At 40.4% G+C, this 27,003-nt stretch overlaps 1 protein-coding gene across 1 annotated transcript in view; it reads left to right on the top strand.

Moving 5' to 3' along the window:
- The window catches only part of LOC123748564 (uncharacterized), a 194,174-nt gene that overhangs the window by 59,601 nt on the left and 107,570 nt on the right, over nucleotides 1–27,003 (top strand). The window contains exon 2 of the mRNA XM_069325022.1: nucleotides 22,403–22,473. Coding sequence (XP_069181123.1) covers nucleotides 22,468–22,473 — 6 coding nt within the window. The 5' untranslated portion in view covers nucleotides 22,403–22,467. The remainder of the gene's footprint in view (nucleotides 1–22,402; nucleotides 22,474–27,003) is intronic.

The following is a 27,003-nucleotide window of genomic DNA, read 5'->3' as shown; positions in this document are numbered from 1 at the left end:
AGTACAACTCTGACGTTGGCGCCGCCCGGGGCACTCGGTGACGTCATGGCGGGCCCTGATTTGTCGCCCGCGACCTACGTCGGCCAATCCGCGATCGGCTTGTCTCCCTTCCAAAAGGTCATATCTGCCGTAGGGGATACTGTTTCATTTTATAACAGGGCGCCAATTTTCCTTTATTTACAACTTATAATATAACCTCCTTCCATTAAATGGCAGCCGGTCTGGTCGCCACATATATCACTAGACTCCCTGAACCTCAGAGAATCAGTAGGGAGAGCTGATATGACTCTTTAAGCCGGCAAACGAAAGAAATAGGAGAGGGCACCGTAACAGTACCATCGAGCAAAAAGTCTTAGTCGACATGAACTTGAAACCGGCCATATACTGCAGGTATGTTGACGACATTTTTACACAGGTACCTGATGTCAGACATCTGCAGGAGCTGAAGGAGGCATTTGAGCAGAGTTCCGTGCTGCGTTTCACTTACGAGACGGAAAAGGATGGGAAGCTGCCTTTTCTAGATGTAACAGTCATGGAAAAGGGCGGAGGTTTCCACACTGCAGTCTACACTAAGGAAACAAACATAGGAATGTGCCTAAATGCCAACAGCGACTGCCCCGACAGGTACAAGAGGAGTGTTGTTAACGCATACGTCGACCGTGCTCTCAGCCACAGCTCAGAATGGAAGCAAGTCGACGAAGAACTCTGTAGGGTAAGGCAGGTCCTAGTCAATAACGGCTTCTCCAATGGTTTCATCGAAGACATCATAAGAAGGAAAGTGAAAAGCCATGCAACCTCTGAAGAGACAACTAACACAACACCTATACCCCCTATTAGACTATTTTACAGGAACTTCTTTTCCACAGCTCATAAAACGGAGGAAAGGGTCCTGAAAGATATTGTTAATAGAAACGTTATCCCTACAGACAAAAATCAGAGGATACAACTGACGATTTACTATAAAACCAGAAAAACGGCCAGCCTACTCATGAGAAACTCTCCAGACACAAAACAGAACGCTTTAAAAGAGACTAACGTCGTCTATGCCTTCAAATGCCCACTTGGGGACTGTAAGCTCCAAAAAACCCAGTATATAGGCAAGACAACAACATCTCTTTCTAGGCGTTTAACGATGCATAAGCAACAGGGCTCCATTAAGGAACATATAATCTCTTCCCATAACCAAACCATCGCCAGAGAAATCCTAGTAAACAACACAGAAATCATCGATAGATACAGCGATAGCAGGCGGCTTGACGTTTGCGAGGCACTACACATCAAGAAGTCAACACCAGCAATCAACAGCCAATTATTGCACAACTATATTCTACCCACCTCAAGACTCCGCTCCAATATAGAAGCATCAAGAAATATGGACCAATAGGCTTTCTACAAACACTTCTATTCAATACCCATTGTTTCTGTTCTGTCTTGTGTTGATACTTTTAATACCCTATTAATATCCCCTCCTGTTCTGTCTTGTGTTAATGCCACATCACCCTTCCCACCTCACTCAAATGTAGATATAATATCAGAGAGACGTAAGTTCTAATCAGTTGTGTATTTGTGAAGTCTTTGAAAATGTAATAAGTTTTACGAAACGCGCCCGTGTCGCGTCAGACTAGAAATAAAAAATGAATTTTGGAGAAGTGATTTTTGATTTACCTCCAACAGTGAAGCGTAATGTACGAAAGATTGAGAAAATTCGTGTTAGAATTATTAATCTTACTTTTTCGGTCATATTTAATAATATATGTCTGCAGGAAAGACTGCTACCAAAATATACTAATATTAAAGTGCACGACCCAGCAGCAAGGAATCAAGCCTTCACGATAAAATATCGCCAGGATCTGATTCGTGATCAGATATACAAGGCAGAGAATGAAATCAAAGACAACAAAACGCAACTACTTCATGCTACAAACGAGTGGAGAAATAGCAACATCGACCATAGTATCCGTACCCGCATTGAACAACACCTCGACATCCTCACAGACCAACATCACCTCAGCACTGAAACAAGGATTATCAAGAAACTAACAACATTATATGGAGGACCTATGGCAATTCCACGACCAAGAGATGGCTTCCTGAACCTTGCAGGAATTAACCTCACTGAGGACCAAGTCACTCTCCTAAATCTGGGCATAAACTGTCATGTTATGTCCAGACCGAGTGAAATGGCCCGGAAAGTAGAGTTGGAAATTCTGTTGGACGACATATTCGACCTCGAGACACAAAAGAAGGTCACTACCAAAGATACCTTACAAGCAGAACTTATTGCAGAAGGAGGAAAAAATCGAGGCAACTACAGAAGCACCATACTGTCCCCCCGAGCTTAAAGCGGCAGCTAAAAGCCTTCGTGAGAACAAGGAGATAGTTGTCAGGAGAGGTGACAAGTCGCCAATATATGTCATTCTTAAAAAAGACGAATATCTGGCGAAAATGAACATCATACTCTCTGACCAAACTAAGTTCCAAAGGGTAACGAAGGACACTACAGCCGAATTAAAAGCAAAGGTCAACAAACTGATCGAAACTGTGAACGCCAAGAAATCCGGACTCCACCTGCCAAAGATCATTGGGGAATATAAACCTGGATATGCGTATGGAAATGTCAAGACGCACAAGCCTGGAAACCCACTTCGGCCAATCATTAGCCAGATACCCACACCCACGTACAGACTGGCGAAGCGACTCAACGGCCTGCTGACTCCTTATGTTCCTTGCGCCTTCAGCCTGAAGTCTCCAAAGGAATTTGTGGACTTACTGCGGGGCACACGGGCCACAGGGATAAGAGCCTCGTTGGACGTAGAATCGCTGTTTACCAACGTACCTGTGGACGAGACAATCGGAATGATAGCCGACAGAGTGTATCGTGATCCAGCCTGTACTCCTCTTGACATGCCAGAAAGTATTCTGAGGAAACTACTCCAAGCTTGTACTAAAGAGGCACCCTTCTTGAGCCCGGATGGGCACATGTATAAGCAAGTAGATGGGGTTGCCATGGGTTCTCCCCTAGGTGTCCTGTTTGCAAACTTCTACATGGGTACCATCGAGCAAAAAGTCTTAGTCGACATGAACTTGAAACCGGCCATATACTGCAGGTATGTTGACGACATTTTTACACAGGTACCTGATGTCAGACATCTGCAGGAGCTGAAGGAGGCATTTGAGCAGAGTTCCGTGCTGCGTTTCACTTACGAGACGGAAAAGGATGGGAAGCTGCCTTTTCTAGATGTAACAGTCATGGAAAAGGGCAGAGGTTTCCACACTGCAGTCTACACTAAGGAAACAAACATAGGAATGTGCCTAAATGCCAACAGCGACTGCCCCGACAGGTACAAGAGGAGTGTTGTTAACGCATACGTCGACCGTGCTCTCAGCCACAGCTCAGAATGGAAGCAAGTCGACGAAGAACTCTGTAGGGTAAGGCAGGTCCTAGTCAATAACGGCTTCTCCAATGGTTTCATCGAAGACATCATAAGAAGGAAAGTGAAAAGCCATGCAACCTCTGAAGAGACAACTAACACAACACCTATACCCCCTATTAGACTATTTTACAGGAACTTCTTTTCCACAGCTCATAAAACGGAGGAAAGGGTCCTGAAAGATATTGTTAATAGAAACGTTATCCCTACAGACAAAAATCAGAGGATACAACTGACGATTTACTATAAAACCAGAAAAACGGCCAGCCTACTCATGAGAAACTCTCCAGACATAAAACAGAACGCTTTAAAAGAGACTAACGTCGTCTATGCCTTCAAATGCCCACTTGGGGACTGTAAGCTCCAAAAAACCCAGTATATAGGCAAGACAACAACATCTCTTTCTAGGCGTTTAACGATGCATAAGCAACAGGGCTCCATTAAGGAACATATAATCTCTTCCCATAACCAAACCATCGCCAGAGAAATCCTAGTAAACAACACAGAAATCATCGATAGATACAGCGATAGCAGGCGGCTTGACGTTTGCGAGGCACTACACATCAAGAAGTCAACACCAGCAATCAACAGCCAATTATTGCACAACTATATTCTACCCACCTCAAGACTCTGCTCCAATATAGAAGCATCAAGAAATATGGACCAATAGGCTTTCTACAAACACTTCTATTCAATACCCATTGTTTCTGTTCTGTCTTGTGTTGATACTTTTAATACCCTATTAATATCCCCTCCTGTTCTGTCTTGTGTTAATGCCACATCACCCTTCCCACCTCACTCAAATGTAGATATAATATCAGAGAGACGTAAGTTCTAATCAGTTGTGTATTTGTGAAGTCTTTGAAAATGTAATAAGTTTTACGAAACGCGCCCGTGTCGCGTCAGACTAGAAATAAAAAATGAATTTTGGAGAAGTGATTTTTTATTTACCTCCAACAGTGAAGCGTAATGTACGAAAGATTGAGAAAATTCGTGTTAGAATTATTAATCTTACTTTTTCGGTCATATTTAATAATATATGTCTACAGGAAAGACTGCTACCAAAATATACTAATATTAAAGTGCACGACCCAGCAGCAAGGAATCAAGCCTTCACGATAAAATATCGCCAGGATCTGATTCGTGATCAGATATACAAGGCAGAGAATGAAATCAAAGACAACAAAACGCAACTACTTCATGCTACAAACGAGTGGAGAAATAGCAACATCGACCATAGTATCCGTACCCGCATTGAACAACACCTCGACATCCTCACAGACCAACATCACCTCAGCACTGAAACAAGGATTATCAAGAAACTAACAACATTATATGGAGGACCTATGGCAATTCCACGACCAAGAGATGGCTTCCTGAACCTTGCAGGAATTAACCTCACTGAGGACCAAGTCACTCTCCTAAATCTGGGCATAAACTGTCATGTTATGTCCAGACCGAGTGAAATGGCCCAGAAAGTAGAGTTGGAAATTCTGTTGGACGACATATTCGACCTCGAGACACAAAAGAAGGTCACTACCAAAGATACCTTACAAGCAGAACTTATTGCAGAAGGAGGAAAAAATCGAGGCAACTACAGAAGCACCATACTGTCCCCCCGAGCTTAAAGCGGCAGCTAAAAGCCTTCGTGAGAACAAGGAGATAGTTGTCAGGAGAGGTGACAAGTCGCCAATATATGTCATTCTTAAAAAAGACGAATATCTGGCGAAAATGAACATCATACTCTCTGACCAAACTAAGTTCCAAAGGGTAACGAAGGACACTACAGCCGAATTAAAAGCAAAGGTCAACAAACTGATCGAAACTGTGAACGCCAAGAAATCCGGACTCCACCTGCCAAAGATCATTGGGGAATATAAACCTGGATATGCGTATGGAAATGTCAAGACGCACAAGCCTGGAAACCCACTTCGGCCAATCATTAGCCAGATACCCACACCCACGTACAGACTGGCGAAGCGACTCAACGGCCTGCTGACTCCTTATGTTCCTTGCGCCTTCAGCCTGAAGTCTCCAAAGGAATTTGTGGACTTACTGCGGGGCACACGGGCCACAGGGATAAGAGCCTCGTTGGACGTAGAATCGCTGTTTACCAACGTACCTGTGGACGAGACAATCGGAATGATAGCCGACAGAGTGTATCGTGATCCAGCCTGTACTCCTCTTGACATGCCAGAAAGTATTCTGAGGAAACTACTCCAAGCTTGTACTAAAGAGGCACCCTTCTTGAGCCCGGATGGGCACATGTATAAGCAAGTAGATGGGGTTGCCATGGGTTCTCCCCTAGGTGTCCTGTTTGCAAACTTCTACATGGGTACCATCGAGCAAAAAGTCTTAGTCGACATGAACTTGAAACCGGCCATATACTGCAGGTATGTTGACGACATTTTTACACAGGTACCTGATGTCAGACATCTGCAGGAGCTGAAGGAGGCATTTGAGCAGAGTTCCGTGCTGTGTTTCACTTACGAGACGGAAAAGGATGGGAAGCTGCCTTTTCTAGATGTAACAGTCATGGAAAAGGGCAGAGGTTTCCACACTGCAGTCTACACTAAGGAAACAAACATAGGAATGTGCCTAAATGCCAACAGCGACTGCCCCGACAGGTACAAGAGGAGTGTTGTTAACGCATACGTCGACCGTGCTCTCAGCCACAGCTCAGAATGGAAGCAAGTCGACGAAGAACTCTGTAGGGTAAGGCAGGTCCTAGTCAATAACGGCTTCTCCAATGGTTTCATCGAAGACATCATAAGAAGGAAAGTGAAAAGCCATGCAACCTCTGAAGAGACAACTAACACAACACCTATACCCCCTATTAGACTATTTTACAGGAACTTCTTTTCCACAGCTCATAAAACGGAGGAAAGGGTCCTGAAAGATATTGTTAATAGAAACGTTATCCCTACAGACAAAAATCAGAGGATACAACTGACGATTTACTATAAAACCAGAAAAACGGCCAGCCTACTCATGAGAAACTCTCCAGACATAAAACAGAACGCTTTAAAAGAGACTAACGTCGTCTATGCCTTCAAATGCCCACTTGGGGACTGTAAGCTCCAAAAAACCCAGTATATAGGCAAGACAACAACATCTCTTTCTAGGCGTTTAACGATGCATAAGCAACAGGGCTCCATTAAGGAACATATAATCTCTTCCCATAACCAAACCATCGCCAGAGAAATCCTAGTAAACAACACAGAAATCATCGATAGATACAGCGATAGCAGGCGGCTTGACGTTTGCGAGGCACTACACATCAAGAAGTCAACACCAGCAATCAACAGCCAATTATTGCACAACTATATTCTACCCACCTCAAGACTCTGCTCCAATATAGAAGCATCAAGAAATATGGACCAATAGGCTTTCTACAAACACTTCTATTCAATACCCATTGTTTCTGTTCTGTCTTGTGTTGATACTTTTAATACCCTATTAATATCCCCTCCTGTTCTGTCTTGTGTTAATGCCACATCACCCTTCCCACCTCACTCAAATGTAGATATAATATCAGAGAGACGTAAGTTCTAATCAGTTGTGTATTTGTGAAGTCTTTGAAAATGTAATAAGTTTTACGAAACGCGCCCGTGTCGCGTCAGACTAGAAATAAAAAATGAATTTTGGAGAAGTGATTTTTGATTTACCTCCAACAGTGAAGCGTAATGTACGAAAGATTGAGAAAATTCGTGTTAGAATTATTAATCTTACTTTTTCGGTCATATTTAATAATATATGTCTACAGGAAAGACTGCTACCAAAATATACTAATATATATATATATATATATATATATATATATATATATATATATATATATATATATATATATATATATATATATATATATATCTTGTATCAGAATCTTTACTTTAAAAAACATAACGTTTCGAATACTTCTCGTATTCATCACCAGATCTAAAAGAAAAAACAGAAATCACAATCAAATAGCTGGTAAACAAAGAACTCATACTGAATATAATTGCCTATCAAAGAAAGGAAAATGCTTAAAAAACAAAACACTTAAGCGCACTTAAAGTGATCAATACAAATAAAACTTATTAACTGTCACATATATTAAAACTAATTTAAAATCCATTAAACTACAAGATGAAATTTATAACTACTAAAACAAACCATTCCATTAACTTACGTGAAGTGATCAGAAGTGAAACTTGATACCTAACACATAGATACTAAACACTATAACAAATATTTATATAATGACTACAAATCTACAAGAAATGTATGTAAAATACAAGAAGAATAAACGACAATTATAAAGTACAAATCAAAATCATATAAAAAACTCAAATATTAAATAAAATTAAGTACCAAAAAATGTATTATATATCCTAAATAAAAGATTATATTAATGTACAATGTTAGGACTTGAAATAAGTAAGAAAGGGCAAAGACATGGTAAACTAAACAAAATTAAACTACCAAAATAAACTAAAAATCAAATTACAGGGCCTACTGTGCACTATACAGTGTACAATTGAACAGCTGAAAGGTTGCTATTTAACAGAGGCCGCAGCTCCTTTATATATAAGGATTCCATTACTCTCAAATCTGACTGGCCATTCATACAAGTGTCCAGAATTTTAAAATCAGATTCCAGCAGAGAATGATCAAACTCATAACAATGGTTTCTAATCTCCGAAAATGCTGGTTTAGACAATGGTAATCCAGTCCTAAAAGATAATCCCCGGTGCTCAAGTATCCTAATCTTAAAGTTCCGAATGGAACTCCCGACATATCCAGCATTACAGCTGGAACAATTATATATACGACATTTGAGCACAAGGGGGTAGGCACTTTATCTTTAAATTTAAAATAAGAGCCTATGGTATTTGTGTTGACAAAAATAAATCTAAAGTCTACTTGAGGATAACACTGCTGCAACAGTCTCCTCAAACGACTCCTTACAGAAAAGCTAATACTGCCATAAAATGGTAATTTAATATATTTAAGATCCCTTTCCACTGTAGTAATCCTACACGATGGGTGAAACTTCTTATTTAAGAAATTCCTTATAAAAGTATAAACCATATGCACAGGATAACCATTATTTGAAAAAAATTTCACAAGAAAATTAATTTCCTGATCAAAGTTATTCCAATTAGAACATAAAACAAAGGCCCTATTCAGTAGAGTGTTAATAGCATTTTTCTTAAAAATATCAGGAACAAAGGAATTAAAATTTAAACCTAAACCAGTAAAGGTTGGTTTCCTAAAAACATTAGTGTTGAACCCATTGAGGTTATTCACTTTTACATCAAGAAACGACAATGAATTATCAACTTCACACTCTGCAGTAAACCGTATATTACTATGTTGTGCATTAAGATACTCTAAATTTCTCAATATGACACTGGTCCAGTCAGATTTGAGAGTAATGGAATCCTTATATATAAAGGAGCTGCGGCCTCTGTTAAATAGCAACCTTTCAGCTGTTCAATTGTACACTGTATAGTGCACAGTAGGCCCTGTAATTTGATTTTTAGTTTATTTTGGTAGTTTAATTTTGTTTAGTTTACCATGTCTTTGCCCTTTCTTACTTATTTCAAGTCCTAACATTGTACATTAATATAATCTTTTATTTAGGATATATAATACATTTTTTGGTATTTAATTTTATTTAATATTTGAGTTTTTTATATGATTTTGGTTTGTACTTTATAATTGTCGTTTATTCTGCTTGTATTTTACATACATTTCTTGTAGATTTGTAGTCATTATATAAATATTTGTTATAGTGTTTAGTATCTATGTGTTAGGTATCAAGATTCACTTCTGATCACTTCACGTAAGTTAATGGAATGGTTTGTTTTAGTAGTTATAAATTTCATCTTGTAGTTTAATGGATTTTAAATTAGTTTTAATATATGTGACAGTTAATAAGTTTTATTTGTATTGATCACTTTAAGTGCGCTTAAGTGTTTTGTTTTTTAAGCATTTTCCTTTCTTTGATAGGCAATTATATTCAGTATGAGTTCTTTGTTTACCAGCTATTTGATTGTGATTTCTGTTTTTTCTTTTAGATCTGATGATGAATACGAGAAGTATTCGAAACGTTATGTTTTTTAAAGTAAAGATTCTGATACAAGATGTTCAGTATATCCCTGGTTTTCCTATTCATCTTAAAATTTTATATATATATATATATATATATATATATATATATATATATATATATATATATATATATATATATATATATAAAAATCACACTTGTCACGTCCCTGGGAACAATACAAGAAATTAAGACCACACTGTGGTACACTCCATAATAATCATTGCCAGGAATCACTGACGTTACACACACATTAACCTGAGCGCTCAGTGTTGGAATTCCACACCTGCAAGACTACACATGGAAATGATATCACTCCATCCCACGGACGATCAAAAATGATTTAATTATCACAATGGAATAATATAATTATTACATGGACATCCTCTCTGTCCGTGGCTAATCTATGTATACTCTGTTCCCGTGTGTACCCACACACACACACACACGCACTGTACGTCTGTGTACACAAGAGGTAAGTCCCTCTGGACTGACAAGATGACAATAAAGGGTGATTATCTCCTCGTCCACACTTCACTTCACCTCCACAGGTGCTGCGTGACAATGTGGACGGAACACCTGACTTCGAATTCAAGCTTTAAGAGACTAACTGATCACCAGAAATACACACATAGGTATTTACTCATTCATACTGCCGGCTTACACACCATTCCCATACATCAGGCACCCCGCTACGGGTGGCTGGCTCAGTCACGGCAGTAGTAGGTGGCGTAGGCGGTGATAGTACATCACGTGGTATTTAACGTACAATTGGCGCACACTCGAACCCCTCCCACTCACAACACGGCTCGGTTCGCACCCTCGACCCACCGGTAAAGTGAGGCGTTCGTACCCAGGTGACGCGCACAACGATAGCATCTTACACAAACATGGGAAATCTGCCTTAAAACTCTGACAGGAATTTCCCCGTTCCCATCGACTGCTACAGAGTACTAGCAGGTATTATTAATAATCACTGGTATGGGATCTGCAAGTCTGTTACTGCTCGTATGCACATTACCCCACAATCCCAGATCACTGTACCTCTACCCACTGTACACAATGTCTTTCTCCAATCCAAGCAACAACTTCGGCCGGATTCTGTGACGACCCCCATCGTCGATGAAGCAGGAGGTGAAGCAGTTGAGTAATCAAGCCACCACGACGCCCTATACTCAATTTGGCCGAATTGAGTACAGAGAGCGTCTTGACAAAGTGGCAGCTATGTTCAGAATGACGCTTACACCCGCGTTCTCCTCGAAATAACCAATGAGAGGAAGGCATACAGTGGCCTACCCCTCTCAACCAATCAGCGACGGTGTAGCACAGCCCCTAGGGCAACTCCAAGATGGCCGAATAACATGGCGGCTCAAGATGTTTACTAAGATGGCGGCTGTTTCCATGACGACGACTGGCTAGCGCGCGGGTGGCCCACAGCTCACCCCACGCCTCGGGCCTAGCTGTTCCCGCGCAAAGTTGAGTCTCGCTCAAGCCATACAATGAGGTTACCTTGAGGTGCTTCCGGGGCTTAGTGTCCCCGCGGCCCGGTCGTCGACCAGGCCTCCTGGTTGCTATCGGCATATCTCTGCTACTCTCATATCATCATGCTATGAGATGATGCTATCGGCATATCTCTGTCCACAGACGTGCTACTCCGGCCAGGGTAACATTTCTGGACTGCTGATGACTGGGGCTCTCACATGAGCCCAAACACTAGATGTTTCGGTTGCTGGTTACCAAGCTTAAGTCCGCACACTTAACAAGTGTACTGGCCTCCACAGGCATAAGAGCACTATTGTAAGTGAGCTGGTGAACCATCTCCTCACAGACATGTTCTGGGAAGGGAATTTATCATTTTACAAAGAAAAAATGAATTTTTGGGAACACTTTATTTCATGCGCACAGGGGGAATTTCACAATAAACTCGGCGCAGCATGGTGGTTAATCGACTGAGCTATGACACGGATAAGAATTGCAACCGAGAAATCAACTTGACCTACCACGGATCCTGCAGTCTCTCCAAGACACAAACCAGGTTTTTACACAATTCCCCCATGCACCTGAGCTCTGTCAATAATCTGTTCTACCTCTTCGCCCTTACTTCATTACACACACTCGGACGTAGGTTCGAACCATCGTCACGGCTCTTGTGGATTTGTTCATATCAAACTTGAAATGAAACAAACAAACAAACAAACTCATTTCAAATTTGTTCATATCAAACCTACCCATACTATCAAAAATATTTGAAAAAATTATCTACAAACAGCTCTACTCCTACCTTGTAAAATTCGACATACCCGGCCCCTGTCAGGTTGGCTTCCGTTCCCAAAAAGAGTACTAGCAACGCAATTATTAGTCTCCTTGATATAATTTACTCAGCCCTTGACAAAAATGAGTTAACGATTGGACTCTTCATTAACCTGAAAAAGGCCTTTGATACTGTTAATCACAACTACCTCTTATGTAAATTGCATCATTATGGAGTCCGAGGCCATGCCCTGGACTATATCCAATCCTATCTTAGTGATAGACACCAATGTGTAGTTATCAATGATATATCCTCTCCTACTCTACCAATAACCATTGGAGTGCCACAGGGCAGCATCTTGGGACCTCTCCTATTTCTTATATACATCATTGGTCTGCCTAATGTCACCAACATTCTGAAACCTATATTGTTTGCTGATGATACTACCTTTATCTACTCTAACCCCAACCCACATACACTAAATAATGCTGTTAATAATGAACTAAAAAAAAGTCCACTTATGGATGTCAACCAACAAACTAACACTTAACATAGAAAAGACCTACTACATCTTATTTGGAAGCAAATCAACAAATGCAATTCAGCTTCACACAGACAATGTTAACATTAGTAATAGAAATGATGGAAAGTTTCTTGGCCTATTCCTAGATAAGAGACTCAACTTCAGCACCTACATACAACACATAACTAAGAAAGTCTCTAAAACAGTTGGTATACTCTCCAAAATCAGATACTATGTACCTAACTCTGCTCTCATCTCACTATATTATGCACTAATCTATCACTATCTTAATTATGGTATCTGTGCATGGGGTTCAACCACTGCAAACCACCTCAGGTCCATCATCCCCCAGCAAAAATCTGCTATCAGAATAATAACAAATTCTGTTTTCAGACAACACTCGGCCCCCTTGTTTAACTCCCTAAACATGCTAAACATAATCTCACTCCACACATTCTCTTGTGTCAACTACATTTACAAAGGCCTGTTCTTAAATGCAAATTATGTTCTGAAACTCTCCCTGGACAGATATAATAGGACCCATTATCACCACAACAGAAATAAATATCGCTTTGTTATCCCCAGAGTCAAACTTAATCTATACACACAATCTATGCAAATAATGGGATCTAGTCTATGGAACTCACTCCCTAATGAATTGAAAAGCTGTCCAACTTTTGTGTCATTCAAAAACAAAACTAAAAAGTACCTAATCTCATCTGCATAGTTTTTTTACCTTGTTGCTTTAAAATTGCAATGTATCTAGTGCTACCCAATCTCCCAATCTTCATGAACCCAACCCAAACAACTTTACCATTGTGATCATTGCTGTCTTCTTATATGTGCTTTCAATTTGCTGTATGGTGCCTATTAATCTTTGTTTAAATTACCAATCAAGCTGTCAATGCAATCAATCAGAACTTTAATATACCAATGTGCTCTAATATTCCTACTAATCTCTCTCATCTAACTTTTTTTCTTTCTTGCAATGTATCTGTTATCATTTTATCAATTCCGCTAGAATTTACCTACTTAAAATTATCTGTTAGATTAAGGACCTGCCCGAAACGCTGCGCATACTAGTGGCTTTACAAGATTGTAAATACCATGCTATGTATTCTCACAAACCCAATGTACCTTCTTGTATATAAATAATTAAATAATTAAATAAATAAATAAAAAAATTTGATGCATCACGCTATTGTGATTTCTATGTGTAATAAGAGTATTGTTCAATTGAAGGGACAGCAGTTACACATACTGTACTAATGAAGGCACTATTACACAAAGCGTTTCGGGCAAAATTAATAGTAATATAGAAATTTTTTAATTATTGTTGTGATGGGGTAAAACACTTAATACTATAAGAGAAGTAAGCTAACAAAATGAGAATGTTCAAGGAAAATAAAAAATTAATACAAAGGTGATACATAAGGATGACAAGCATTTATTTATTTATATACAAGAAGGTACATTGGGGGTTAAGAGAGAACATAGAAATGAAGTTGATTTTACATTCTTGTAAAGCCACTAGCACGCATAGAGTTTCGGGGAAGTCCTTAAACTAACAGATAATTTTAAGTAGATAATTTACAGTAAAATTGACAAAAAATGTGTACAGGTACTTTACAGCCTTACTTTACAGGTACAGAGTATAGTCAGAGTACAGGCATAGATTATTACATTATGGAGTCAGTAGTTCTAGCAACAGTACAGTAGTTTATTTACATTAATTACAGAATGGAAATACAAGGTGTAATTTAGAACTGCTCCTCATGACATTTTCTTGGAACATATCAGAACATAGAGTAACATAAACATACTATAATTTAAGGTTAATGGGGCCAACACTTACAAATAACCAAGATCATAAAGGATACGAGTAAACATTTTATCAAAGAAATGCATGAAATTAAATGACATTAAATGTAGACAGTAAATGTAGAAATTATATGAGTAATACAGTGTGCCCTCGCTTGAACGAACTATATGGGGGCGTAGCCGATTCATTTCAGTGTGGAATTCATTCCATCAATCCGGCCCCAGCATTCCCCTTCCCCCCCAAAAAAAAATTAATAATACATATGCCAGTACACATTTGCCTTTTGAAAAATTTAAATAACAAAGAATTTGAATTGCAATGAAATAAATTGATATTACACGTTACAGTACTGTACTTACCCTACCAGTTGAGTTTTGTAGTGCAAACTTTGTTAGCCTTAATATCCTGAGAGTGCCACACATATGAATATAAATTGTTTAAAGAACAGTAACTTTTCTAACAAATGTACATTATACACTACAGTCTGTACATAAAGTACAGACCACTAGAATCACACTACTGCAGTACACTTATATCATATAAACTACACTTTGTACATTTAATGTCATTAAAACTGTGCTGTACAGCTCAATTGGCACTCCCAGGTAAGTTATGGCTAGTGCTGGGTGCTGGTCTAGTGGCCTGGGCATCCTCAGAAGGTGTGTCCTTGCTAGTGCTGGGTGCTGGTCCAGTTGCCTGAGCATCCTTGGAAGGTGAGTCCTTGCTAGTGCTGGGTGCTGGTCCAGTTGCCTGGACATCCTTGGAAGGTGAGTCCTTGCTAGTGCTGGGTGCTGGTCCTGTAGGCCTACTGTGAAACCATACCAAAAACTTTTGAATCTTAGTTTGTTTCTTTGTTGTGAGCTTCATTACAATATCTTTCATAATATATAGTTTCAGTTAAATATCATATATCTTATTATATACATATCTTTCAGTTAAAGCCTGTTTCATCTGCTTTGTACACTTAAAATCAGCTTAGATTATTAGATATCATGTGCTGAGAAAGTTTATACTTATATGCATTATCACTTCCAACATCTGCACTTAATGCCTCGCCACAAATTTTCTTGTTAATGATGCATTGCCTCTCTTTAAATCGACATACCTATTCAGTGCTAGCCTTGAAATTGTCTATGTTTAACTTTACAGCAAGTCTTTCAGCAACATTTCTAATAGAATTAACTTACAAATTGTTTTATTTAAAATATTATTATTGTTAGTTTGAAGTTTTATACATTTTATACAGTACAGTTCTGTATTAACACTTAACCCTTAAATGGCGCATAGCTATATACCATTTGACACCCACAGGCGCATACCAAAAAAAAAAAAAAAAATTATTTTTTCTTCCTAACCTGTTAATTTGTGTTCACTGATCACGGGAAAAATAATAAAAAAATCGTAAGTGGCATATATTACCCATTATAGGGCGGGGAAGTTTGACAAAAATCAGGCGCTGACTGAGCGTGCGTCCCAGGCGGTCTGTTGATCGCCAGCTGTCAGGCCAGAGTTTCCACAAAGAGATAATTACCTAATTATTTCAATGTCTGATTGATTTTTCGTAGTTTTTTTGTTGTAATATTATTCAATAGTGTGTAGTGTGATAATTTATATAATAAAATGAGTGAATCATCGCTGTACTCAAAAATATGGTGTGCATATTGTTGATTCAATTATGTTCATCAAACAGTGAACAAGTACTTTGTCGGTTATTACACTATATACACAGGTTATATGTAAGTATCTGCATGGTTTGTTAACCATAACGAACCACTAAGTTGGTATGCTGAGTGGCAGTGGCAGTGGCAGGCAGTGACTGGCTGCCACTGGCTGCCACTCCCTCCCTCACCTGACTTGCCACCATTCTCCACCCACCATACTGTTTTTGCTTTTATATACAGACGTTATATGTAAGTATTTACATGTTTTGTTCACCATAACTGTACATCTAAGCTTGTATGGTGAGTAAAGGCACAGAGATGTAGCTACTCACACAGTCAGCTGGTGGCGGCCGCCCTCACGGCCAGACGCACTAATATTTCTCCTACAACAATACTGTTTGTGGTGTTATTACGCTATATACACACATTATATATAAATATCTACCTGTTTTATTCACCATACTTGTACAAGTAAACTGGTATGGTGCCTAAAGACCATCGTGATCATCAGTAAACAACATGATAAATCCTGCAGACGACGCTCCACCCTCACCAAAATGGCGGGTCCCAACCTCCTACTCTCGCTATTATCTCACACTATACACACGTTATATATAAGTATCTACATTTGTGTTCACCATAGCGAACCACTAAGCTGGTATGGTGAGTGCAGTCAATAAAAGGTGGCCACACACACTCAAAAGACAACGCCACCATCCTCCCTCCCACAGCATTACTCCTCCCTCCATGGCGCACAGCGCCAAATATCACCACAATCCTGCTATTATCAGAACCCTGGTCAGTTTTATCACAGTCAGGGGTCTTCTGTAATAATATCATCGCTACATAATAGCATGAACAAGTATATTATGGCATTTTTAGGCGATGTTGTTTTCACAAGCTGAACAGCAGTGCTGTGAGCTCATGCTGCGTGCATCAGGCTTGGTAGCTGACTCAATACTGAGGCCCCTAACACCCGGGAGTTTGGCCCACGATTTTAAAAAAAAATGGCGTCTGTTTACAAGAGCCCTGATGAAGGTGTGGTGAACCCCGTGTATCCGCGGGCCGTTTAAATCTTGCATAGTACTCCAAAGCATCACATGATGCGATGCGCAATTTACTGCAAGTCGGTCAAAGCATCATATGATGCGATGCGCAATTGAAGGGTTAAGCTGTGCATGGCATACATATTTATTTATTTATTTATTTACAAGAAGATATATTGGGGGGTTAACAGAGAATTTAGAAATTAAGTTAAATTACCATTCTTGTAAAGCCACTAGCACGCATAGTGTTTCGGGACCATATACACCATATTTTGGGAGCATATACGACAGGACCTGATGGCAAAGTTCAGTTTCTCAAATTTGCTCTAATGCTTTCCAATTTTTTGTGCATACTAGCAATTCCTGCAACTTTGTCTAAATGATCACAAATGTAACTTAAAAGATAAGAAATAAAAAATAATTATAAAATTGAATATTGAGAACATCAGATTTTTAAATCTGTTGGAAAAATATAAACTATCACCAATTATTCCTTTGGTGTTATTATGCTCTCAGAGTAGTATATGATCTTCATTTTCATAGATTTAGAATGTATGTTTTCAGTTTAGTTTACTGTAAAAAAAATTGTCAATGTGGCATTTGAATTATATGCCACACTTAGAAAAAAAATTGATAACTCCAAACATTTAGGGTTTGGGAAAAATCCATTCTAATAGGATTGTAAAAGAGACAGCTGTGCACATTATTTGTAAAAAATGGTGAGAATTGGTCAGAAACTGGATTTTTTAAAACTGACTCAAAGTTGAAACTCTAGTTTTAGAGATAATTGAAGTTGAAGTTATCGACAATGAATAATTTAGTTCTTATTCATTAATTTACTTATATGTTTTATTAAAGGTTGTTTGGCATTCGTACTCGAATATTAAACTTTTAGGTCAATATGTGTTATAATGAGGTCAAGAAAAAATACCCCCCCTCCCCAAGAAATAAAATATAGGGATTAACTAGGGATTTAGGGGATAAAAATGTATTCTGTATAAAAAGTTATAAAGCCCTAATCTGGTCCCTAATCATCAAAACCACCTAAAGATACAAAGAAAATAGAATTTGAAATCTGAAAAACTGTCAAAAAATTCAGTCCCAAGTTCTGCCAGGTGTGACTGATTTATTTGGTGACCAATTTCATTCTATCTTGACATAGTTTGGGGATGGGTATGTACTCTCCAGGATGTAGAGATTACAACAAAATCAGATAATAAACAAAGGAGACAAAAAAATGGACATTGGTGAAAGTAACAGATATTAACATTAGGCAATGCATTTTTATGATATACAAAGCACCACTTGGTTTCCGAACTTTAGTTATACGAAACTTCCAGTTTCTCGATTGGGGTTGGGGAGTCATGCTACCCGAACAAAGTTCGGGTAGCATGGTAGAACATGCTACCCGAAGTTCGGGTAGCATGGTAGAACATGCATGAACAGTTCGGGTAGAACAAAGTTCGGACCCCTTCCTACCCGAACAAAGTTCGGGTAGGAAGGGGTCCGCCAAGCGTCACGCCGGCTTGTGGTGGTGGGTGGGAGATGGTCCAGTTTGCCCACTGTGACTTCACAGATTCACGGCCTATTATTCCTATTATTTTGAATTGCCATAAGGCTGGAATGTTCATTCTGTGCTTTTGTTTTACATATCTGCACAATCAAGAAACATCTGTGCACCATGTCGGCTCCAAATGCACGCATTGCGTCAGTGATGGCTGACCAGTGGGTGGATGGATGAGGGAGCTTAGGTGGGAGGCAGTATGAGAAAGGGGGGAGAATCAGTGAGAGGGGGGGAGAATTAGTCAGAAAGGGAGGGAGGGAGAGAGAGATGCTAGGAGGGAGGGAGGGAGAGATGCTAAGAGGGAGGGGGAGGTAGGGAGAGATGCTAGGAGGTAGGCAGGAAGGGACGGAAGTAGTGAGAATTAGGGAGGGAAAGGCAGGCAGGCAGGCAGGCACAGGCAGGCAGGCACAGGCAGGCAGGCACAGGCAGGCAGGCAGGCAGGCAGGCAGGCAGGAAGGCTAGCTTGCAGGGAGGCTGGCAGGCAGGGAGTGAGTGGTAGTCATGCGGTTGAACCGCGTGACCTTTAAAAGAGAGTATGGGATGTAGGGGGGCGGGTGGTGGGGGCGAGACCGGCTCATTCCCGAAGATAAGCCTAACACACACTACCCGTTAGCATGATGGCAGGCAGGCAGGCTTGCAGGCTGGGAAGGAGGCAGGCAGGCTTGCAGGCTGGGAAGGAGGCAGGCAGGCTTGCAGGCTGGGAAGGAGGCAGGCAGGCTTGCAGGCTGGGAAGGAGGCAGGCAGGCTTGCAGGCTGGGAAGGAGGCAGGCAGGCTGGCAGGCTGGGAAGGAGGCAGGCAGGCTTGCAGGCTGGGAAGGAGGCAGGCAGGCTTGCAGGCTGGGAAGGAGGCAGGCAGGCAGGCTGGCTGGGAAGGAGGCAGGCAGGCAGGCTGGCTGGGAAGGAGGCAGGCAGGCAGGCTGGCTGGGAAGGAGGCAGGCAGGCAGGCAGGCAGGCTGGGAAGGAGGCAGGCAGGCTTGCAGGCTGGGAAGGAGGCAGGCAGGCAGGAAGCGATATATGGGTGTTGAAGTGAACCGTGAACCACGTGACCTTTGAGAGTGTGTGTGTGTGTATGGGTTTGGGGTGGGGGGAGAGGGGGAGGTGTGTTGGTGGTGGGGGAGGGACCGGCTGACTCCGTAAGCCTAACCACACTCCACAGACCTGTGACCCAGATTTGTTTCTTAAATGTACAGTACATCATCGTATATTTTAGGCAGGATGTGCCTGCAGGCTGGCAGGATGTGCCTGCAGACTGGCAGGATGTGCCTGCAGGCTGGCAGGATGTGCCTGCAGGCTGGCAGGATGTGCCTGCAGGCTGGCAGGATGTGCCTGCAGGCTGGCAGGATGTGCCTGCAGGCTGGCAGGATGTGCCTGCAGGCTGGCAGGATGTGCCTGCAGGCTGGCAGGATGTGCCTGCAGGCTGGCAGGATGTGCCTGCAGGCTGGCAGGATGTGCCTGCAGGCTGGCAGGATGTGCCTGCAGGCTGGCAGGATGTGCCTGCAGGCTGGCAGGATGTGTCTGCAGGCTGGCAAACATCCAGAGGATGTTTGCCAGACGTCTTAATAATCAGTTAGGAACAATTAAGGACTTTTATAAAGCGGATCAGGACTTCACTTATTGGTGAGTACAAACAAAACACGATCGCATTTATGCTATGGACCTGTCGATTTTTTTCCCTAGAGTTTTTTCATGAATTTTTCAGAAAAATTTCTTTTTACATTTCTAGTTTATTTTTTCCCCTCTATTTCTCGTATATGAACTTACATGTTAACCGACGGGTCTCGTCCCCAAGGGGTTCGGAAACCAAGTGGTGCTCTGTATAACAAAATAGAGCATGATAACGTACTCATTATTATTGGTATTATTATGTATTACTCGGCAATGCTATACAGGCACCAGCTGCATATCCACTTTGTGGACACTTCTTGCTACTATTCTTCTTTGTGCATCGGGCAAGTGCTTGCATCTCTTTATTACTGCATTATCCCTCAGTTCCAGTTAAATGGAGCTGTTCTCCTTTTTAATTTTTTTTTGTAAATACATTTCTAAAAATATTGGGATGAAACTTTCATGATGCTTGAGCTGTCCATGGCATACATATACAACAGGACCTGATGGCAAAGTTCAATTTCTCAAATTTGCTCTAATGCTTTCCAATTTTTTGTGCATACTAGCAAATCCTGCAACTTTGTCTAAATGATCACAAACGTAACTTGAAAATTAAGAAAAATAAATAATAATTATAAAAGTGAATATTGAAAACTTTCAGATTTTGAAAGCAGCTGCAAAAATATAAACTATCACCATTATGTTCCTTCCTTTGTGTTATTATGCTCTCAGATAGTATATGATCTTCATTTCATAGATTTAGAATATATGTTCTCAGTTTAGTTACTAAAAAAATTGTCAATGTGGCGATTTGAATTATGCACCAAATTTAGAAAAAGGATAATTTCAAACGTTAGGGTTTGTGAAAAGTCCATTCTAATAAGATTTGTAGAACAGGACAGCTGTGCACATTATTTGTAAAATGTGATGAATAATTGGTCAAGAAACTGGATATTTTTGAAGCTGACTCAAAGTTGAAACTCTAGTTTTTGAGATAATTGAAGTTATCGACAATGAATCAGGTAGTTCTAATTCATTAATTTACTTATATGTTTTAATAAACGTTGTTTGACATTCGTACTCGAGTATGTGAAAGTTGTAGGTCAATGTGTGTTGGAATGGTGTCAAGAAAAAAATAACCTCAAAAAACAAAATATTGGGATAATTGTAATGATTTAGGGGATAAAAATGTATACTTTATAAAAGTGATAAAGCCCTAATCTGGTCCCTAATCATCAAAACCGCCTAAAGAGACAAAGAAAATAGAATTTGAAATCTGTGAAAAATTCAGTTGAAAAAATTCAAAGTCCCAATTTCTGCCAGTTGTGACTGGTTTATTTGATAACCAATTTCATTCTATCTTGACATAGTTAGGGATGGGTATGCATTCTCTAGGATGTAGAGGTTATAACAACATCAGATAATAAACAAATTAGAAAAAAAAATATACCCCCAAAAAATATTTATTAGACTTTGGTGAAAGTAACAGATATTAACATTAGGCAATGCATTTTTATGATATATAACAAAATAGGGCATGATAACATACTCATTATTATTGGTATTATTATGTATTACTCAGCAATGCTATAAAGGCACCAGCTGCATATCCACTTTATGGACACTTCTTGCTACTATTCTTCTTTGTACATTGAACAGGTGTTTGCATCTCTTTATTACTGCATTATCCCTCAGTTCCATTTTATAGGAGCTGTTCTCCTTATCAACAAAATGTTCTCCTTGTTAAAAAAAATTGTCTAAAGTACATTTCTGAAAACATTGGGGTGAAACTTTCTTGATGCTTAAGCAAATAAGCTGGAGATTTGTTCAACATTTAGTATTAATTTTCACATAATTCAAATATTTTTTTGCCCAGCCCCAGCTTTTATAGGCCAGGCTGTAGCAGCTTAAGGGTTAATGCACGTGGTTTGTATTACGTAGGCTGTTTGAGACGGGAGGGGAGGCAGCCGAGAACATGCCCATACCCCCTTCCCCATTCCTGCCCACCCTCCTTACTCCTGCCCACCCTCCTTACTCCTGCCCATCCTCCTTACTCCTGGCTACCCTCTTTACTCCTGCCCACCCTCCTTTCTCCTGGCTACCCTCCTTATTCCTGCCCACCCTCCTTACTCCTGCCCACTCTCCTTATTCCTGCCCACCATCTTTACTCCTGCCCACCCTCCTTACTCCTGCCCACCCTCCTTACTCCTGCCCACCCTCCTTATTCATGCTGCCCACCCTCCATACTCCTGCCCACCTTCCTTACTTCTGCCCACCCTCCTTCTGCTCTAAGCACAATACCTATAAAAAATTAAATTTTTTTGGTAAATATGTTCTATGTTTTGGTGGGAAAATTTTAGTCATAGAAACCTTAAATTTGTTTTATTTTCCCCTAACAGGTAATACTGCTTCCAGTCTCTGTTCTGCTACCCAGGACGATAGCAAACACAACTTCTGCCCATTAATGATGGTAAGGACAATTTTATTATTACTGTACTACCAGTGTGTGTGTTTAATCATGTTGATGTCAATAACTAGAGATGGTGAGTGCATTAATCATGATATTGTCATTAACCAGTGACGGTGAGCGTATTAAGGGGCCTGGTGCATGGGCACCGAAACTTCCTCATACGCACTCAGTTTTTGTGCAGAATCCTCATGGCAAATGCTCCAACTTTTCCTTATAAATCAACTTCACAACATGAACGGAAAAAAGAAAAAAAAAAAAAATATATATATATATATAAATTCACAATTCCAAATTGGTATAAATATCTTACAATATCACCAATTGTTATTTTATTCATTATGGTCTCAGAATGGCATATAACGTTCAATTGCTAGTGAGAAAATCACTGTTTTAGAGTATAGTTTACTGTAAAACATTTTTTAAATGTAGCCATCCAAATATGTGCCAAATTTATACAAAAAAATATTTAAAATTCCAAATGTTATGGCTTTTTGACAAATCGATTCACTAGGAACCTTAGCACTAAGAACTTTGCACATAATATGTAAAAATGGTGAGAATCAGTCAGAAACTGATTTTTTTATTAAGTCTCAAAGTTGAAAATGTTTTTCATAGAGCAAAACGCATTTAAAGTTCTCGACATTGAATATAGTACAGTACTTCTAATTTATGACATATCTTGTAGGTTATAATTAAGATTGCTTGGCATTCATACTCGAATATGTGAAAGTTGTAGGTCAATATATGTTGAAATGAAGTCACGAAAAAATACCCCCCCCCCAAATAACAAAATATATGGATAAGTTAGGGATAACTGAAAAACATACACTGGGTCCCTTAAACTGTCAAACAGTAAGTTAGACATATATATATGAATGAGATTGGGTGGATATAAGCTGCCTCGTATGGGCTAATAGGCCTTCTGCAGTTACCGTCATTCTTATGTTCTTATGTTATTATAACGAAACACTTATATTGCAATAACTTTATTGCCCATTTATTAGTGATAAGGCCCTCATCTGGTCCTCATTCATGAATACCAGCTAAATAGACAAAGAGAATAGTGTTTGAACTCTGCAAATAATTGGCTAAAAAAAAAAAGTCACAACTTCGGCCACGTGTGGCTGATTATTATGTAAACCAATTTTGTTCCAAACTTCACATGCTTAGTGCCTGATATGTATTCTCCAAGATGTAGAAGTCACAACAAAATCCACATAGAAACAAACGAGAAAAAAAGTAAAAACAAAAAACAAAAAGTGGTTGTCGGCTTTTTGTATAAAGGGACATAAGAAATACTGAACAGTATTGCCATTGGGCAATGTATTTATATGATATATAATAGAATACAGCATAATAACTTACTAACTCATTATTATGTGTGAAATCTGGCCCTCCAGGTGACAGCAGCAGCATATCCACTTTGTGGACCCTCTGTACTACTACTCATCTTTTGTGTGTCGAACAGGTGCTTGCATCTCTTAAACCCTGATGTCCAGAAAATAGGAGGTGTTATCGTTGTTATCAGAACAGGTTGCTGCCAGATGCTCACACATTTATTTAACCCTTAAAGTGCGCATCACGTCATATGAAGTGTAAATCGTTTTACCAGTCAACTGCGCTTCACGTCATATGACGATTATGGGTACCGCGCACGATTTGAATGGCCCGCGATGTAGCTGGGGGTCCCATACGCTGCCCAGGGGCTATAGTAAACAGCGGCCATTTTGAAAAAAATTCCCGCTCACGAACCGAAGGCATGGGAGGCCTCAGTTTAGCGAGTCACCATGGCGAGCGCACGGTCAAACGCCTCACGGGCACGCACCACTCAATCCCTCACCCCAGAGCAAATACACCCAACGAATTATTCTCTGAAGGTGAAGAAAGTGTTTGATGATTCAGACAATGATGAGGATTATACACAGTTGTCGGGTGATAGTAGCAGCAGCAGTGAGAGTGACAATGCTCGCCATGCCATGGCGAGGCCTCTACGCTCACCCATGCCTCCTCGGCCAGTTTCTACCCCAATTCTACCACGACCTCACAGTTCCTGTGGATATTTTCTGTTTGAGGGTGACGAGTCAGAGGGAGGTGACTCCTTTTCTGGGTTTAGTGACTCAGATCATAGTTGTTATTGAGCCTGTGGCTGGTACCAGTGGTGTAACTGGGCGAGAAATTGTCGCGTCAGCAGCATCTCGCCCAGCCAAGCGCCACCGCATGGCACCACATGAGGGACCAAGACCCTCGTGTTCACGTGCATCCACCTCACGTGCATCCACCTTACGTGCATCCACCTCACCTGCACCCACCTTACGTGCACCCACCTCACGTGCACGTAGCCGCCGTGCTTCTCGCAGACTGTATTCAGCTCCTGGTCGCCGGTATGCATCGCTTCCTCGCCGTCTTTCCTCTGCATCTCGCAGGACGCCTGGTGTAATTGAGTGGAGTGATGGTGACGATTTTATTCCTAATATTCCTCACTTTGACGATAAAGATGTAGGGATTACAAACCTTTTCCCTAATCAAGGTGAGGACATGGCTGAGTTGGAATATTTTACAGCATTCTATGATGAACCACTCATGGAATACATTGTACACCAAACGAACCTGCATGCTGCTTACCTGATTGAGAGGGAAATCACAGAATCTTCACGACTGCAGCGTTGGAAAAATACCACAGTTGCGGAAATGTATGTGTTTTTGGCACTCTATTTGTTGATGAAGCACTGTCACAAACATGCAATAAGTGACTATTGGAGCAAGGACCATACAATACCAACACCTTTATTCGGGAAATATATGTCACGAGACAGGTTTCAGATACTCCTCAGGTGTCTACATTTTGGAAGTGTTCAGGACCGAACACCTGAAGATAGACTGTGGCGGAGTGAGGCACTACATGAACGATGTTATTGGAAAATTCAGAGATTTTTACGTACCAGCACAGAAGCTGGTGGTTGATGAATCTCTCGTACTTTTTCAAGGGACGTGTTCCATTCAAACAGTACATTCCCTCAAAACGAAACCGATTTGGCCTGAAATTTTTTGTTCTTTGTGATTGTGAGACAGGATACGTGTTACACATGATTCTGTACTCGGCTAGTGATGTAGACATTCCCGGTAACGACGAACATGGATTCTCGGGGAGTGTAGTGAAGACCATCATGGCTCCGTGGATGAACAAGGGACACATTTTATACACGGATAATTACTATACAAGTCCCTTGCTAGCTCGGTTCTTGCTAGAAAATAGAACCGGATTGGTTGGTACAGTAAAGCCACAACGAAGGGAAATGCCTGTGTTTGACAACGACATTGCAGTTGGTGAATGTCAGAGAAGGAAAAGTGATAACATTCTGTCAGTTCGGTGGAAAGACAAAAGAGAGGTGAACGTGTTTGACAACAATTCATGATGGAACAATGGTGAACAGTGGGAAAGTGAACCATAAAACAAAGGCACCAGTGTATAAGCCAGACTGTGTTTTAGACTATAATATCAACATGCGGTTGATTGATAAATCAGACATGATGATTGGCACTGCAGAGTGTGTGCGGAAGACATGTAGGTGGACGAAAAAAGTTTTCTTCCATCTTGTGGACATGAGCATACTGAACTGTTTCAACATGTACCTTGTGAGAACTGGACGTAAGCCCACTTTCCGTGACTTTGTATTTGATGCTGCAATACAGTTATTAGGAAAGTTTGCAAAAGAAGTCCCAGGTATTCAGCGGCCCATCATAAACCCACTGTTGCAGCATGCTGGTACTCCACGCTTCGCTCACACTGAAGGCTTCCTAGCACACAGACTCAAGTATTTGCCACCAGCTGGGAAGCGTACAATAGCCCAACGTGATTGCTTGGTGTGTAAAACAACGACACGTAGAGACAAGAAACGGAAGCTTGTGCAAACATGGTGTGAAACGTGTGGTATCCCATTATGTGCTGTCGACTGCTTCAATGACTACCACAGTCTAGAAAACTTCTAAGTGTGCTTCAAAGTGTGTATAGCGTGTGCGAGTGTGTAAATATGTAAACATATAAGCAGATAGCGTGTGTGTAAATATATACAAATATAAGCAGAACATACAATATAATAGACTGTAATGACATATTATATTGCCGTAATTGAAAACATTTGTGTGCGCCTGTGTATACTCAAATATGCAACAATTATTGATACAAAATATGTTCAAACATTATTTGAAACAATTAGTGAAAAAAATTGGATACATTGCGCCTAGACATTGTAAATATATAGCGCGAAAATATATTTGTGGCAACTCTGGCTGTTTGAGGACCGCGCACAACGCCTCTGGGGCGTGTACTGCATGAGCGAACATGCAGATTGTGACGTCATCACTGAGCTTTCCGGCTCTATTGCAACAAAAGTAAGTACAATAGGATTTTTTTTTTCCCGTGATCAGTGAACACAACAGATTAGCAAAAAAAAAAAAAAAAAAAATCAAAATGACATGCGCCTGTGGGGATGGCAGGATATTAGACCCAGAGCATGTTAAGGGTTAAACCCT

The sequence above is a fragment of the Procambarus clarkii genome, chromosome 15 (assembly GCF_040958095.1).
Source record: "Procambarus clarkii isolate CNS0578487 chromosome 15, FALCON_Pclarkii_2.0, whole genome shotgun sequence".
NCBI lineage: Eukaryota > Metazoa > Arthropoda > Malacostraca > Decapoda > Cambaridae > Procambarus > Procambarus clarkii.
Note: the sequence above shows the minus strand (reverse complement) of the source record. Positions and strands in the feature narration are given on the sequence as shown.